This window comes from Salvelinus alpinus, chromosome 3, assembly GCF_045679555.1.
Source record: "Salvelinus alpinus chromosome 3, SLU_Salpinus.1, whole genome shotgun sequence".
In the NCBI taxonomy this organism is placed as follows: Eukaryota; Metazoa; Chordata; class Actinopteri; order Salmoniformes; family Salmonidae; genus Salvelinus; species Salvelinus alpinus.
Window position 1 is genome coordinate 89,424,814 of NC_092088.1, and position 15,748 is coordinate 89,440,561.

General features: G+C 48.1%; 1 protein-coding gene across 2 annotated transcripts in view; it reads right to left on the bottom strand.

Moving 5' to 3' along the window:
• Nucleotides 1-2,272: 2,272 nt before the first annotated feature.
• LOC139571498 (protein TANC2-like) overlaps nt 2,273-15,748 on the bottom strand; it is a 58,102-nt gene continuing 44,626 nt past the window's right edge. For both annotated transcript variants that reach the window (XM_071394425.1, XM_071394426.1), the window contains 4 exons: nt 11,611-11,702; nt 5,598-5,744; nt 4,947-5,047; nt 2,273-4,690 (listed from right to left, as the gene is read on the bottom strand). In XM_071394425.1, the coding sequence (XP_071250526.1) occupies nt 2,332-4,690; nt 4,947-5,047; nt 5,598-5,744; nt 11,611-11,702 (2,699 nt within the window). In that variant the 3' untranslated portion in view covers nt 2,273-2,331. The remainder of the gene's footprint in view (nt 4,691-4,946; nt 5,048-5,597; nt 5,745-11,610; nt 11,703-15,748) is intronic.

Consider the following 15,748-nt stretch of genomic DNA (forward strand, 5'->3'; position numbering starts at 1 on the left):
TAAAAATATGTTAGTCATGAATACAATCTTTACATTTCTCTCTCCAGGACTTTCCCTTGACACTGAAGTTAAGTGCTTTGTCACTGGATTTGGGACCATCTGATTGACTGTCAGTCAATAGGTTCCACACAGTGTGATTGAATTGAATAGTAGATATAAGGAAACTGCAAAAGAGGAGCATTTTCACTCGTGGTAAGGATAAAAAAAGAACACAAGCCACTTGCGTATGAGATCTGTCTGTCTATGAAGGGATCTGGGGTTGGGTTGAGGGGGATGGCCAGTATATGCAGCTGTTACAATGTGCTATAAAGTCTATACATCTTCAGACATTTAAAAACATTGTTTGCACTTTATATTGTCATTCATTACTTTGCTTTGTAGATCAGAGTTCCTACGACAATGAGTAATCAGTAATAATCCAGTATCATTGGTCAGAAGCCCCACCCGACCTCCATTTCTACAAAATCAATAACATTCAATAACGATAAAGTAACAAAAATACATAAAGTGCACCTTAAGTTAAGAACTTCACAGGCATTTAGTGCAGACATTTATGAATAAATTAAACGTAATAAAAAGTTAAATTAAAATATCAAAAATATAACATGACAAAGCTAATATTTAGAAACTAGGAAAATATCCTTTCACATGTGAGTAATTCAAAGTTTCTAAATGTCCCTCATTCCCTGTCCTAGTTGATTCTGAAACCATGTTGTTGCATCATGGACCACATTAAGCATGTATTGCCTTTGCTCTCACCTAATGGTCTTTGTATTGCAGAAGAAGTGCCATTCATATGAAATTAATGATTTTTTTGTTTACTGCTGTTTAGTGTTCAGTCTAACCACGATATACTGTTCTATCCACCGTCATCCTGTCCTTTATAGCCCTTCAGTTGGTATCATCTGTAAGTATTAACATTCCTGGTTGTTTTATTAACACTTAAATAGCATACGTTTGTGTTACTTTTACAGATATATTGTCACTAGCCTAAACCGGATTAGCCGTTCCTATTGAAATGAATGTAGCTAGCTACATGCTAGCTACTTGGTATGTGTGTGTTTTGTATGCTGTGACTTTTTGTGTTGCAGTTTTACACTTTTCATCCTTAAATCGACTAAAGATATCTCCGGCCTAGTTCGTGGATGATTGAGTGTTTTGGACGAGTTTCAACTGGCTGTATAGCTGAAAAAGCGCTCGATGGGAGCAAGGACTTATTAAGGACAGCACATGGACAGAAGGCTAAAAAACAATTAAAAACAGAAAGAACACAAAGAAAGTCATTCATGTTTTTATATGTATTTACATTATATAACTTAATAATAAATATAATAATTTCTCTATGCACACTCACGTTGTAATTTCTGACCCATTTACAGTAGTGAACATATTAATATTGTATTACAGAGAGTCTAGCAACCTTGAATAAGAGCACAAGTCGTATTTTAAAGATAGCATATGGTAGATGGATAGAGAATCCACAGGTACAGTAAGGTAAGGGCCCTCAGTTTCACTCCCACTCCCTCCCCCTGGAAGTGTTAGGGACTCTGACCCTGTGTTTGATCAGGACTACCCCCAGTGTGTTAGTATCTATGTACTGTATGACTAGACTACTACCCCCAGTGTGTGCCTATTGTTGACTGCTCACTGTGTGAGTGGGGCCTATTGTAGACTGCTCTCTGTGTGAGTGGGGCCTATTGTAGACTGCTCTCTGTGTGAGTGGGGCCTATTGTAGACTGCTCTCTGTGTGAGTGGGGCCTATTGTAGACTGCTCTCTGTGTGAGTGGGGCCTATTGTAGACTGCTCTCTGTGTGAGTGGGGCCTATTGTGGACTGCTCTCTGTGAGAGTGGGTTCTGTTGTAGACTGCTCTCTGTGTGAGTGGGTTCTGTTGTAGACTGCTCTCTGTGTGAGTGGGGCCTATTGTAGACTGCTCTCTGTGTGAGTGGGGCCTGTTGTAGACTGCTCTCTGTGTGAGTGGGGCCTGTTGTAGACTGCTCACTGTGTGAGTGGGGCCTGTTGTAGACTGCTCTCTGTGTGAGTGGGGCCTGTTGTAGACTGATCTCTATGTGAGTGGGGCCTGTTGTAGACTGCTCTCTGTGTGAGTGGGGCCTGTTGTAGACTGCTCTCTGTGTAAGCAGGGCCTGTTGCAGACTGCTCTCTGTGTGAGCGGGGCTGTAATCTGTCTATGTATCATGTGTTCTTCATCAATGTCATACAAGGTCAGCAGCCTTAACTCAACATCCCCCCCTCCCCTCCCTTCCTCCCCTCCCTTTCGCCCCTCTCTTCCTCCCCTCCCACTCACACGCCCAGTCCGGCCGTGGACGGTACATTCACACATTCGACTCCACGAAAGGTCTCTTTGGTTTGATGGGGGAGGTGGGGCCCTGCCTAGAGTCACGGGACATATCACGAGAGAGCTGTCGGTACATGTTGTCCTGGTAGGCCTGAGCTACGGGCAGAGTCCTGGCCACCTTCACGTCTGGATAGGTGGGCACCTGGCTCACCCGCTCCAGGATGTCCCCTCCTCCACCCCGGGAGGCTCCGTTGGCCAGCTTGCCCAGGGAGGACTGCTGATGCTGGGGCTGCTGGGGGTAGTAGTCTTCCTCCAGGAGTTGTCCGTTCTGGGCGTTGTTAGTCTTGTTGTAGTAAGCGAAGTTCCCCAGCGAGGTGGGGGGGCTGTAGGACGAGCCATGCTGGACCAGTTGGCCGGGCGACGTGGGGCTGATGCCAGAGTCCATGGAGGTCTTGGCCCAGGGCCGCTGGGACGAGGGCTGCTGCAGGTACTGAGTCTGGTGAGTCCGTGCTGTCTTGTCTATGATGCCCATGAAGGGCGTGGTCCGTGAGCGGGTGCTCTCACCCTGGTACAGCCCACCACCGCTGCCCTGGGAGGGCGAGTTTGGGGAGATGTCGTCGTTACAGGAACGCTCGTACCCCTCGTAGCCTTCGTAGCCCTCGTAAGCCACCTGCAGCGGGATCTCCATCCCCTGGATGGAGGAGGAAGGCCTGAAGCCTGGGGCTAGATTACAGCTAGAGCCCCCTGTGGGGATGTTGTTGCTGGAAGGGGAGAAGCGGAGGCCCACGCTCTGGGAGTGGATGAGGGGCCGGGGAGTGGAAATGTGCGGTTTGATCTCCGTGGTAGTGGCACTGACGGGCCGCCTCACCATGTGGCCGATCTCTGGTGATCCGAGCTGGCACTGGGGCATGGCACTGTTTTGGCGCTCCATCTCGTGCTTGGCACCAGGGTAGTAGGCGGCTGACTGGCTGCGGCTAATCTGGGGGGTCTGGCTATAGCGGACAGCCCCCTGGAGCTGGCCCCCTTGTCCTCCCCCACTGCTGGCACGGTAGGCAGAGGAGGGGCGCTGGGGTAGCTCGTCCTTCATCAGGCCCTCTATGACCCCTCCTCGGCCCACGTGCTGACAGAGGGCCCCAGCTGAGAGGCTGGACTGGGGCATGGAGCGACCATCCAGGGAGGGCTGGTACATCAACCGGCTCTGGCTCTCCATCGGCACGTCCATGGAGGCCCCCTGGTAACGCATGGGGTGGCCCATCTGGCCGTATGTGTTGCTGGGCTGGTTGGTGCGAACAATCTGGGCCATGGAGGGCTGGAGGCGCAGGCCCTGGGCCTGGTGGTGCTGTTGAGTCTGGTGATGCAGGGAGTCCTGGTGGTGTTGGGAGGCCTGGTGCTGTAGTTGGGCCTGGTGGTGCTGTTGGGAGACCTGGTGGTTCAGTTGGGCCTGGTGGTGCTGGTGGGTCTGGAGGGTGTCGTGGTGCAGAGAGGCCTGGTGGTGCAGGGAGGCCTGGTGGTGCAGGGAAGGCTGTGAGCTCTGCTGGAAGGACCTCTGGCTGCTCATCTTTGAAAGGGTAGGCTGCTCCTGCTGGTAGCGCACCGGAGACCCTGACTGGGACCTGTACAGACACACACTCTCCACCGGGGGACTGGCTCTGTACTGGCTCTGTACCCCACCCCGACGCAGAGGGGATAGCGGGGGGCTCTGGTATCCGTGGTCCATCCCTTGTCCCCCTCCTCCATTGGGCGGGGGGCTGAAGCGGTAGGTGGTCTGGTGCACCGGGGAGGTCTGTGGAGGGCTGTGTCGGTAGTGGGAGTTGTGGTGCGTGGGGGAGAGAGAGGGGGGTGACGGCAGCTGGTAGTTCTGGATGCCGGGAGAGGACATGGAGGTGGGGCTGGGGTGGTCATAGACGTAAGCCTGGCCCATAGGGGAGCCCCCCGACAGGAATGCCTGGTCCTGGTGGTAGGGGTGCTGGTGGATGGTTGGAGAAAGAGGGGGGCTCTGGATGATAGGCAGGCTGGAGGGGTTGGAGCAGAGCTCCCTCTCGAGGGCCAGACCCATAGAACCCATACTCCCCATAGACATGGCCTCCTGCACCAGATAGTCCTCGTCCTCAAACAGATCCTGGACCGGCTCCATGTCCTCCAGCCGAGGCTCCGGGGGAGGGGGGAGCTCCAGGGGGAGTGGGAGGGAGGACAGGGACATCTCCTCCTCCTCCCCCTCGTCTGGGGGAGGCGAGGGGGGAGGAGATGGGGGAGGCTCCAGCTTCTGTGCGTCCTCCTCCTCCTGGGTAAGCTGTCGACACTCCTCCTCTACCCGCTGCAGGAGGCGCTGGATCTCAGGGTGGTTGGGGCTCTGCTTCATTGCTTCATTCAGGTCCTCCAAGGCCTCAGGGAACTGCCTGCAGAGACAGGTAGGAGTGGGAAAATGCAACAGGGTTGGAACTGAGGTGAGGTTTGTATTCTTACATGAAGTGTTTTTTTATTATTTTATTTATTTTATAAAACACTGCTGTGAAAATGTATAAACTAAGGAAAAAACAATTGGTCACAAAAAAGGAGGAAAATCTTATGAGAGACTGAAAAATATGAGATCAGAGCAGAATATGTCAACTATTCTACAGTGGAAGGGAAGCAGGGATGTAAATAGAAGGTTACCTGCTGCTACGCTTGGCGCGGGCTCTGGCATAGTACGCTTCGTATGATTTTGGTTTCAATTCAAGTGCCTTTGTAGCAAACTCCTCAGCCATCCCAAAGTCCTGAATGTAATAACAAGTGATCCATGAGGCAGATACCGAGGACAATAGAGGTACTATTCAGTACTGTTACATCCATGAGTCAGATACTGAGGTACTATCCAGTACTGTTACATCCATGAGTCAGATACTGAGGTACTATTCAGTACTGTTACATCCATGAGTCAGATACTGAGGTACTATCCAGTACTGTTACATCCATGAGTCAGATACTGAGGACAATAGAGGTACTATCCAGTACTGTTACATCCATGAGTCAGATACTGAGGACAATAGAGGTACTATCCAGTACTGTATTTGATTTGATTTGATTGTGTTACCTCCATGAGTCAGATACTGAGGACAATAGAGGTAATATCCAGTACTGTTACTATTAGTTACTACTATGTATTACTCTGGAATGCATGTATTGATAATATACTATACATGGTTGTGTCTCAAATGGCACCCTATTCCGTATATAGTGCACCTGGGCCCAGGTCAAAAGTAGTGCACTATATTGGGAATAGGTTGCCATTTGGGATGGATCCATGGTCAGAGCCCACCAACTCACGTTCAGTTTCCTCCGACATCGGGACAGATTGAGTAAGATGGACACTTTCTGCTCCCTGAAAGTCTTGAGGTCCTCACTGAAGCCTTCACGGGGGAACTTTTTGAGGGCGTACTGATACCGCTGTGCTGCCTCCTTTACTTTCCCTTTCTGTTGAATACACCGACACACACAACATGTTATTCATACAAGACAGACAACATATAGCTCTTATTGACCATTAAAAAAAATCTGTAAACTCTTGTGGATAAATAAATCTGTCAAAAGTGTAGACAAAAGCATCGCAAATAGTTTGATTAGATCACATATTCTTTCTTGGATGTGTATACTGTATATACAGTACCTGTCAAAAGTTTGGGCACACCTACTCATTTAAAGGTTTTTCTTTATTTTTACTATTTTCTACATTGTAGAATAATAGTGAAGACACCAAAACTATGAAATAACACATATGAAATCATGTAAACTCAGCAAAAAAAGAAACGTCCTCTCACTGTCAACTGCGTTTATTTTCAGCAAACTTAACGTGTACATATCTGTATGAACATAACACGATTCAACAACTGAGACATAAACTGAACAAGTTCCACAGACATGTGACTAACAGAAATGTAATAATGTGTCCCTGAACAAAGGGGGGAGTCAAAATCAAAAGTAACAGTCAGTATCTGGTGTGGCCACCAACTGCATTAAGGACTACAGTCCATCTCCTCCTCATGGACTGCACCAGATTTACCAGTTCTTGCTGTGAAATGTTACCCCACTCTTCCACAAAGGCACCTGCAAGTTCCCGGACATTTCTGGGGGGAATGGCCCTAGCTCTTACCCTCCGATCCAACAGGTCCCAGACGTGCTCAATGGGATTGAGATCCGGGCTCTTCGCTGGCCATGGCAGAACACTGACATTCCTGTCTTGCAGGAAATCACACACAGAATGAGCAGTATGGCTGGTGGCATTGTCATGCTGGAGGGTCCTGTCAGGATGAGCCTGCAGGAAGGGTACCACATGAGGGAGGAGGATGTCTTCCCTGTAACGCACAGCGTTGAGATTGCCTGCAATGACAACAAGCTCAGTCCGATGATGCTGTGAGACACTGCCCCAGAACCTGACGGACCCTCCCCCTCTAAATCGATCCCGCTCCAGAGTACAGGCCTCGGTGTAACGCTCATTCCTTTGACGATAAACGCAAATCCGACCATCACCCCTGGTGAGACTAAACCACGACGTGTCAGTGAAAAGCACTTTTTGCCAGTCCTGTCTGGTCCCGCAATGGTGGGTTTGTGCCCATAGGCGACGATGTTGCCGGTGATGTCTGGTGACAACCTGCCTTACAACAAGCCTACAAGCCCTCAACCCAGCCTCTCTCAGCCTATTGCAGACAGTTTGAGCACTGATGGAGGGATTGTGCGTTCCTGGTGTAACTCGGGCAGTTTTTGTTGCCATCCTGTACCTGTCCCACAGGTGTGATGTTCGGATGTACCGATCCTGTGCAGGTGTTGTTACACGTCTATCTGCCACTGCGAGGACGATGTCCGTCCTGTTTCCCTATAGTGCTGTCTTAGGCGTCTCACAGTACAGACATTGCAATGTATTGCCCTGGCCACATCTGCAGTCCTCATGCCTCCTTGCAGCATGCCTAAGACACATTCACACAGATGAGCAGGGACCCTGGGCATCTTTCTTTTGGTGTTTTTCAGAGTCAGTAGAAAGGCCTCTTTAGTGTCCTAAGTTATCATAACTGTGACCTTAATTGCCTACCGTCTGTAAGCTGTTAGTGTCCACCGTTCCACAGGTGCATGTTCATTAATTGTTTATGTTTCATTGAACAAGCATGGGAAACAGTGTTTAAACCCTTTACAATGAAGATCTGTGAAGTTATTTGGATTTTTACAAATTATCTTTGAAAGACAGGGTCCTGATAAAGGGATGTTTCTTTTTTTGCTTAGTTTAGTAAGCAAATTTATGTTATATTCTTCAAAGTAGCCACCCTTGATGACAGCTTTGCAAACTGGGTATTCTCTCAACCAGCTTCAAGAGGAATTATTTTTCAACAGTTTTGAAGGAGTTCCTACATATGCTGAGCACTTGTTCGCTGCTTTTCCTTCACTCTGCGGTCCAACTCATCCCAAACCATCTCAAATGGTTTGAGGTCGGGTGATTGTGGAGGCCAGGTCAGCTGATGCAACACCATCACTCTTCTTCTTGGTCAAATGTGACCCGATTCAGGAAACTAGGTGTATGTCACAAATCACAACTTCACAGGAGAGCAGTTTGAACGTAAACATTTTTTTTTAAATCAAAATGCATTTTTGGCCAGAAATGCGCTCTCGAACATGTGAACTTTCATGTGCCTTATTAATAACAAACTTCTATGCAATCTGTTAAATTACAAGCCTTGTTAGTTATGCCACAGAAAAAGCCAGCAACTCTCCCACTACCCATGATTGGCTGAGATAATGAGTGGGCTGGACATGCCGAGAGAGGAGTTCGGACTGGTCTGCCATAGAAGGCTTCTGTCTATTTGAGCTTGTCAGTTTGTGTTGGTAATCCTGTCGAACGTGGCTTTTAAAAACGTGTATTGTGTAGTGGAGCTGCATAAGTGTTGCTGTCCACTTTCTGGAGGATCAAGTTTTGAAATCAGTGGATGTAGAGTATGATAGGTAAATAGATGGAGAAAACACCTGTCTCCGGATTACATCTTCAAACTAAGGGCAACTGTGGCATGGCATTCCTGACAGGGAGACACGTCCATCATGCATGATGATGTATACAGGTAAGTTAGTCTAGCGTTAGCTAGCTACATTTTCAGATATTACACGTTTCCTAATTTTGACAGAAAGTGGTTTTATTTCAAGCTAAAGTGTACTGTTAGCTAGCTAGCTAACATTATCTAGCTTGCTCCCGAGCTGATGTTATTATTCGTTTCCCAGAGCCGTGTGCTCTTCTAGTTAGAGCCTAATGTTAGCTAGCTAACACTGAACATGGTTGGTTAGCTCCCAGCACTGTGGCATTGTTAGCTCTGTTCATTGTTGTTTAACTAGCTAACAATAGCTGGCTGGCACGTTATCTAACGTTACGTGACGTGTGTGAACTTACACTTTGTTTACCTAGCTAGGTATATTGTTTACTTAGCTAGCTCAAATCAAATCAAAGTTTATTTGTCACGTGCGCCAAATACAACAGGTGTAGACCTTACAGTGAAATGCTTACTTACAGGCTCTAACCTGTTGAGGATAGAGGGCGCTATTTTCACTTTGGGGAAAAATCGTGCCCAATTTAAACGGCCTCATACTCTATTCTTGCTCGTACAATATGCATATTATTATTACTATTGGATAGAAAACACTCTCAAGTGTCTAAAACCGTTTGAATTATATCTTTGAGTAAAACAGAACTCATTTTGCAGCAAACTTCCTGTCAGAAAGTGAAAAATCTGAAATCGAGGCTCTGTTCCAGGGCCTCCCTATCATTTTGCTTGAAATGTATGACTATACATGCACTTCATACGCCTTCCACTAGATGTCAATAGGCTGTGAGAGGTGAAATGGGGTTTCTAGGTATTTCTATGGTCAAAAGATAGAGCTTGGAATGACATGACTCCAGAATTCCTTTGTTCAGGAAGCGCATAAAGGTCACCAGTATTGGCTTCTGAAAAGCATTCGTTATAGACGTCTTATATCTACGGCTTTGATTTTATTTGATAAATGTGAAAATATCATCGTAAAGTATGTTTTTTCAATATAGTTTTATTAGATTATTGAAATTTTTTCGGGAGTTTAGGCGTGTTGCGTTCTTTGCGTTTGGTGACGAAGGAGAGCTTAGCGCCACTTGGCTAGTTTTGCTTGCTCATTCGAGAGGGAAAAAAACCATTCTAAAACCAAACAACGATTGTTCTGGACAAAGGACCACTTGTACAACATTTTGATGGAAGATCATCAAAAGTAGTACCCATTTATGATGTTATTTCATATATCTGTCGAACATGTTTACTTTTAGTTTGCGCCCAGATTTTGGGCGCTCTCTCGCAATAACGTAAGCTGCATGTCGTAATGAAGTTCTTTTTAGAATTCTAACACGGTCTCTATAATTACTCTGGCTACTTCGGTGCTATTTCTGATGGTAGCTGTGATGGTAGCTGCAATGTAAAACTGATTTATACCTCAAATATGCACATTTTTCAAACAAAACATAGATTTATTGTGTAACATGTTATAAGACTGTCATCTGATGAAGTTGTTTCTTGGTTAGTTTGGTTGGTTCTTGGTTAGTTTGGTTGGTTTTGTGCATGCTACCTGTGCTGTGAAAAATGTCTGTTCTTTTTTGTATTTGGTGGTGAGCTAACATAAATATACGTGGTGTTTTCGCTGTAAAACATTTAAAAAATCGGACATGTTGACTGGATTCACAAGATGTTTATCTTTCATTTGCTGTATTGGACTTGTTAATGTGTGAAAGTTAAATATTTCTCAAAAATATTTTTTGAATTTCGCGCTCTCCCTTTTCAGTGGAATGTGGGAGGAGTTCCGCTAGCGGAACCCCGGGGCTAGACAGGCTAACCAATGGTGCGTGAAAAAAAGGTATGTGTGTGTGTGTGTAGGTAAGTAAAGAAATAAGATAGCTATATCTTAAGTTAAAGTGTACTGTTAGCTAGCTAGCTAACGTTAGCTGTCTGGCTCCCTAACTGACGTTATTATTTGTTTCCCAGAGCCGTTTGCTGTTCTAGTTAGAGCCTAATGTTAGCTAGCTAACATTTGAACATGGTTGGTTAGCTCCCAGCACTGTGGCATTGTTGGCTCACCCGTGTGCACAACCCGTGTGTACAACACCCGTTGAATATGGCCGGTGTCAGTCTGCAAAAAAGCACAATGAAATTGTTGCCAGCAGAGCTGGTTAGGCTGTTTTCATGTTATCCAGAGGTAAACAAATCATCGGCCAGAGCGTCAAGTGTGCGCTCCAAGAGCGAAACGAGATGGGTGGGGCTAAAGCTTAAGGAGGTGTGAACGATGCTGAATGGGTGTAGACAAAGAACAGCTCATCAAAGGCGATTTTCTCAAAAGTGAGTTTACAAGTTGATCAACTTTCAAAGCAGAATTACTTCCCCATTGTTCCTCAAATGCAGTGTATGATATACCATTTTGTATCTCTGAGTCTACTTTTATCTAATGTAAAAAACACAATTTCAAATTTTGCTACATAAGACCGAATCCAGGTTGTGAGTCACAAATAGCCCTTACACAGCCTGCAGGTGTGTTTTGGGTTATTGTCCTGTTGGAAAACAAATGATAGTCCCACTAAGCGCAAACCAGATGGGATGGTGTATCGCTGCAGAATGCTTTGGTAGCCATGCTGGTTAAATGTGCCTTGAATTCAAAATAAATCACAGACAGCGTCACCAGCAAAGCACCCCCACACATTAACACCTCCTCCTCCATGCTTCACAGTAGGAACCACACATGCGGAGATCATCCATTCACCAACTCTGCATCTCACAAAGACACAGCGGTTGAAACCAAAAATCTACAACTTTGACTCCTCAGACCAAAGGACAGATTTCTACAGGTCTAATGTCCTTCTTCTGTATACCACCCCTACCTTATCACAACACAAATGCATTAAGGAGGAAAATTAACTTTTAACAAGGCACTCCTGTTAATTAAAATGCATTCCATGTGACTACCTCATGAAGCTGGTTGAGAGAATGCCAAGAGTGTGCAGAGCTGTCATCAAGACAAAGGTTGGCTACTTTGAAGAATCTCAAATATAACATATATTTTGATTTGTTTAACACTTTTTTGGTTACTACATGATTCCATATGTGTTATTTCATACTGTTGATGTCTTCACTATTATTCTACAATGTAGAAAATCGTACAAATAAAGAAAAAGCCTTGAATGAGTAGGAGTGTCCAAACTTTTGACTGGTACTGTATATATTTTCTTTCTTATATGTATGAATATTTTCCAACAACAGGTGACAGTCCTTCCTCAGATTAGGGTAGGGCCTCCTGATCTCACCTTATAGAAGCTGTCTCCCTCCTCAATCAGCTTGTTCAGTAGGATGATCATGATGTCGGGTTTGGAGGTAGCCATGGCCCATGTGGCTGGACCTGAAGAACACAGGATGAGAAAGCAGGGAACGATAAAAAACATGTTGTTTTGGAGTCACAGTAAACACGTAACAATAACAAGTGACAACAACAACCAACAAAGTGTCAGGAATGACAGAGATAAACAGATGTCTGTCCACTGCAGAGAAAATTACGCTATTCTCTCTCTAACATCTATTGATCCAGATAAAGGAGTGCACTGTTGGGACAAAAGCCCAGCCTTATCAATCAATAGTCACAAGCCAAAAGGGTAGAAATATGATTTAACAAAACACTAAATTATGCAGCTGGTAAAGGCTGAGTCACTCCCAATCTAACTAATTGCCTTACGTCAGGTGGTGTCACTCCTACGCGACGCTCATCCCTCAACTGACAGTCAGCATAGGCGGAATCATCACATAAAATATTAATCTAACTAGGATAACTTATCATACAGTATCTCTCTGCAATAGCAACACTTGAAAAACATTTACACATTGATTGGAGAGACGAGGACAAGGTGGGTGGGCTTCTTGCATGAGGACAAGGTGGGTGGGATCCTTGCATGAGGACAAGGTGGGTGGGCTTCCTGCGTGAGGACAAGGTGGGTGGGCTTCCTGCATGAGGACAAGGTGGGTGGGCTTCTTGCATGAGGACAAGGTGGGTGGGCTTCTTGAATGAGGACAAGGTGGGTGGGCTTCTTGCATGAGGACAAGGTGGGTGGGCTTCCTGCATGAGGACAAGGTGGGTGGGCTTCTTGCATGAGGACAAGGTGGATGGGCTTCTTGCATGAGGACAAGGTGGATGGGCTTCTTGCATGAGGACAAGGTGGATGGGCTTCTTGCATGAGGACAAGGTGGGTGGGCTTCCTGCATGAGGACAAGGTGGATGGGCTTCTTGCATGAGGACAAGGTGGATGGGCTTCTTGCATGAGGACAAGGTGGATGGGCTTCTTGCATGAGGACAAGGTGGGTGGGCATCCTGCATGAGGACAAGGTTGGTGGGCTTCTTGCATGAGGACAAGGTGGATGGGCTTCTTGCATGAGGACAAGGTGGATGGGCTTCTTGCATGAGGACAAGGTGGATGGGCTTCTTGCATGAGGACAAGGTGGATGGGCTTCTTGCATGAGGACAAGGTGGGTGGCCTTCTTGCATGAGGACAAGGTGGGTTGGAATCCTGCGTGAGGACAAGGTGGGTGGGCTTCTTGTATGAGGACACGGTGGGTGGGCTTCCGGCATGAGGACAAGGTGGATGGGCTTCTTGCATGAGGACAAGGTGGGTTGGAATCCTGCATGAGGACAAGGTGGGTTGGAATCCTGCATGAGGACAAGGTGGATGGGCTTCTTGCATGAGGACAAGGTGGGTGGGCTTCTTGCATTAGGACAAGGTGGGTCGCCTTCTTGCATGAGGACAAGGTGGGTGGGCTTCTTGCATGAGGACAAGGTGGGTGGCCTTCTTGCATGAGGACAAGGTGGGTGGCCTTCTTGCATGAGGACAAGGTGGGTGGGCTTCTTGCATGAGGACAAGGTGGGTGGGCTTCTTGCATGAGGACAAGGTGGGTGGGCTTCTTGCATGAGGACAAGGTGGGTGGCCTTCTTGCATGAGGACAAGGTGGGTGGCCTTCTTGCATGAGGACAAGGTGGGTGGCCTTCTTGCATGAGGACAAGGTGGGTGGCCTTCTTGCATGAGGACAAGGTGTGTGGGCTTCTTGCATGAGGACAAGGTGCGTGGCCTTCTTGCATGAGGACAAGGTGGGTTGGAATCCTGCGTGAGGACAAGGTGGGTGGGCGTCTTGTATGAGGACACGGTGGGTGGGCTTCCGGCATGAGGACACGGTGGATGGGCTTCTTGCATGAGGACAAGGTGGGTGCGCTTCTTGCATGAGGACAAGGTGGGTGGGCTTCTTGCATGACGACAAGGTGGGTGGCCTTCTTGTATGAGGACAAGGTGGGTGGCCTTCTTACATGAGGACAAGGTGGGTGGCCTTCTTGCATGAGGACAAGGTGGGTTGGAATCCTGCATGAGGACAAGGTGGGTGGCCTTCTTGCATGAGGACAAGGTGGGTGGCCTTCTTGCATGAGGACAAGGTGGGTGGGCTTCCTGCATGAGGACAAGGTGGATGGCCTTCTTGCATGAGGACAAGGTGGATGGCCTTCTTGCATGAGGACAAGGTGGATTGGCTTCTTGCATGAGGACAAGGTGGATGGGCTTCTTGCATGAGGACAAGGTGGGTGGGCATCCTGCATGAGGACAAGGTGGGTGGGCTTCTTGCATGAGGACAAGGTGGATGGGCTTCTTGCATGAGGACAAGGTGGATGGGCTTCTTGCATGAGGACAAGGTGGATGGGCTTCTTGCATGAGGACAAGGTGGGTGGTCTTCTTGCATGAGGACAAGGTGGATGGGCTTCTTGCATGAGGACAAGGTGGGTTGGAATCCTGCATGAGGACAAGGTGGATGGGCTTCTTGCATGAGGACAAGGTGGGTGGCCTTCTTGCATGAGGACAAGGTGGGTTGGAATCCTGCGTGAGGACAAGGTGGGTGGGCTTCTTGTATGAGGACACGGTGGGTGGGCTTCCGGCATGAGGACACGGTGGATGGGCTTCTTGCATGAGGACAAGGTGGGTGCGCTTCTTGCATGAGGACAAGGTGGGTGGGCTTCTTGCATGATGACAAGGTGGGTGGCCTTCTTGTATGAGGACAAGGTGGGTGGCCTTCTTACATGAGGACAAGGTGGGTGGCCTTCTTGCATGAGGACAAGGTGGGTTGGAATCCTGCATGAGGACAAGGTGGGTGGCCTTCTTGCATGAGGACAAGGTGGGTGGCCTTCTTGCATGAGGACAAGGTGGGTGGGCTTCCTGCATGAGGACAAGGTGGATGGCCTTCTTGCATGAGGACAAGGTGGATGGCCTTCTTGCATGAGGACAAGGTGGATTGGCTTCTTGCATGAGGACAAGGTGGATGGGCTTCTTGCATGAGGACAAGGTGGGTGGGCATCCTGCATGAGGACAAGGTGGGTGGGCTTCTTGCATGAGGACAAGGTGGATGGGCTTCTTGCATGAGGACAAGGTGGATGGGCTTCTTGCATGAGGACAAGGTGGATGGGCTTCTTGCATGAGGACAAGGTGGGTGGCCTTCTTGCATGAGGACAAGGTGGGTTGGAATCCTGCGTGAGGACAAGGTGGGTGGGCTTCTTGCATGAGGACACGGTGGGTGGGCTTCCGGCATGAGGACAAGGTGGATGGGCTTCTTGCATGAGGACAAGGTGGGTTGGAATCCTGCATGAGGACAAGGTGGGTGGTCTTCTTGCATGAGGACAAGGTGGATGGGCTTCTTGCATGAGGACAAGGTGGGTTGGAATCCTGCATGAGGACAAGGTGGATGGGCTTCTTGCATGAGGACAAGGTGGGTGGCCTTCTTGCATGAGGACAAGGTGGGTTGGAATCCTGCGTGAGGACAAGGTGAGTGGGCTTCTTGTATGAGGACACGGTGGGTGGGCTTCCGGCATGAGGACACGGTGGATGGGCTTCTTGCATGAGGACAAGGTGGGTGGTCTTCTTGCATGAGGACAAGGTGGATGGGCTTCTTGCATGAGGACAAGGTGGGTTGGAATCCTGCATGAGGACAAGGTGGATGGGCTTCTTGCATGAGGACAAGGTGGGTGGCCTTCATGCATGAGGACAAGGTGGGTTGGAATCCTGCGTGAGGACAAGGTGGGTGGGCTTCTTGTATGAGGACACGGTGGGTGGGCTTCCGGCATGAGGACACGGTGGATGGGCTTCTTGCATGAGGACAAGGTGGGTGCGCTTCTTGCATGAGGACAAGGTGGGTGGGCTTCTTGCATGACGACAAGGTGGGTGGCCTTCTTGTATGAGGACAAGGTGGGTGGCCTTCTTACATGAGGACAAGGTGGGTGGCCTTCTTGCATGAGGACAAGGTGGGTTGGAATCCTGCATGAGGACAAGGTGGGTGGCCTTCTTGCATGAGGACAAGGTGGGTGGCCTTCTTGCATGAGGACAAGGTGGGTGGGCTTCCTGCATGAGGACAAGGTGGATGGCCTTCTTGCAT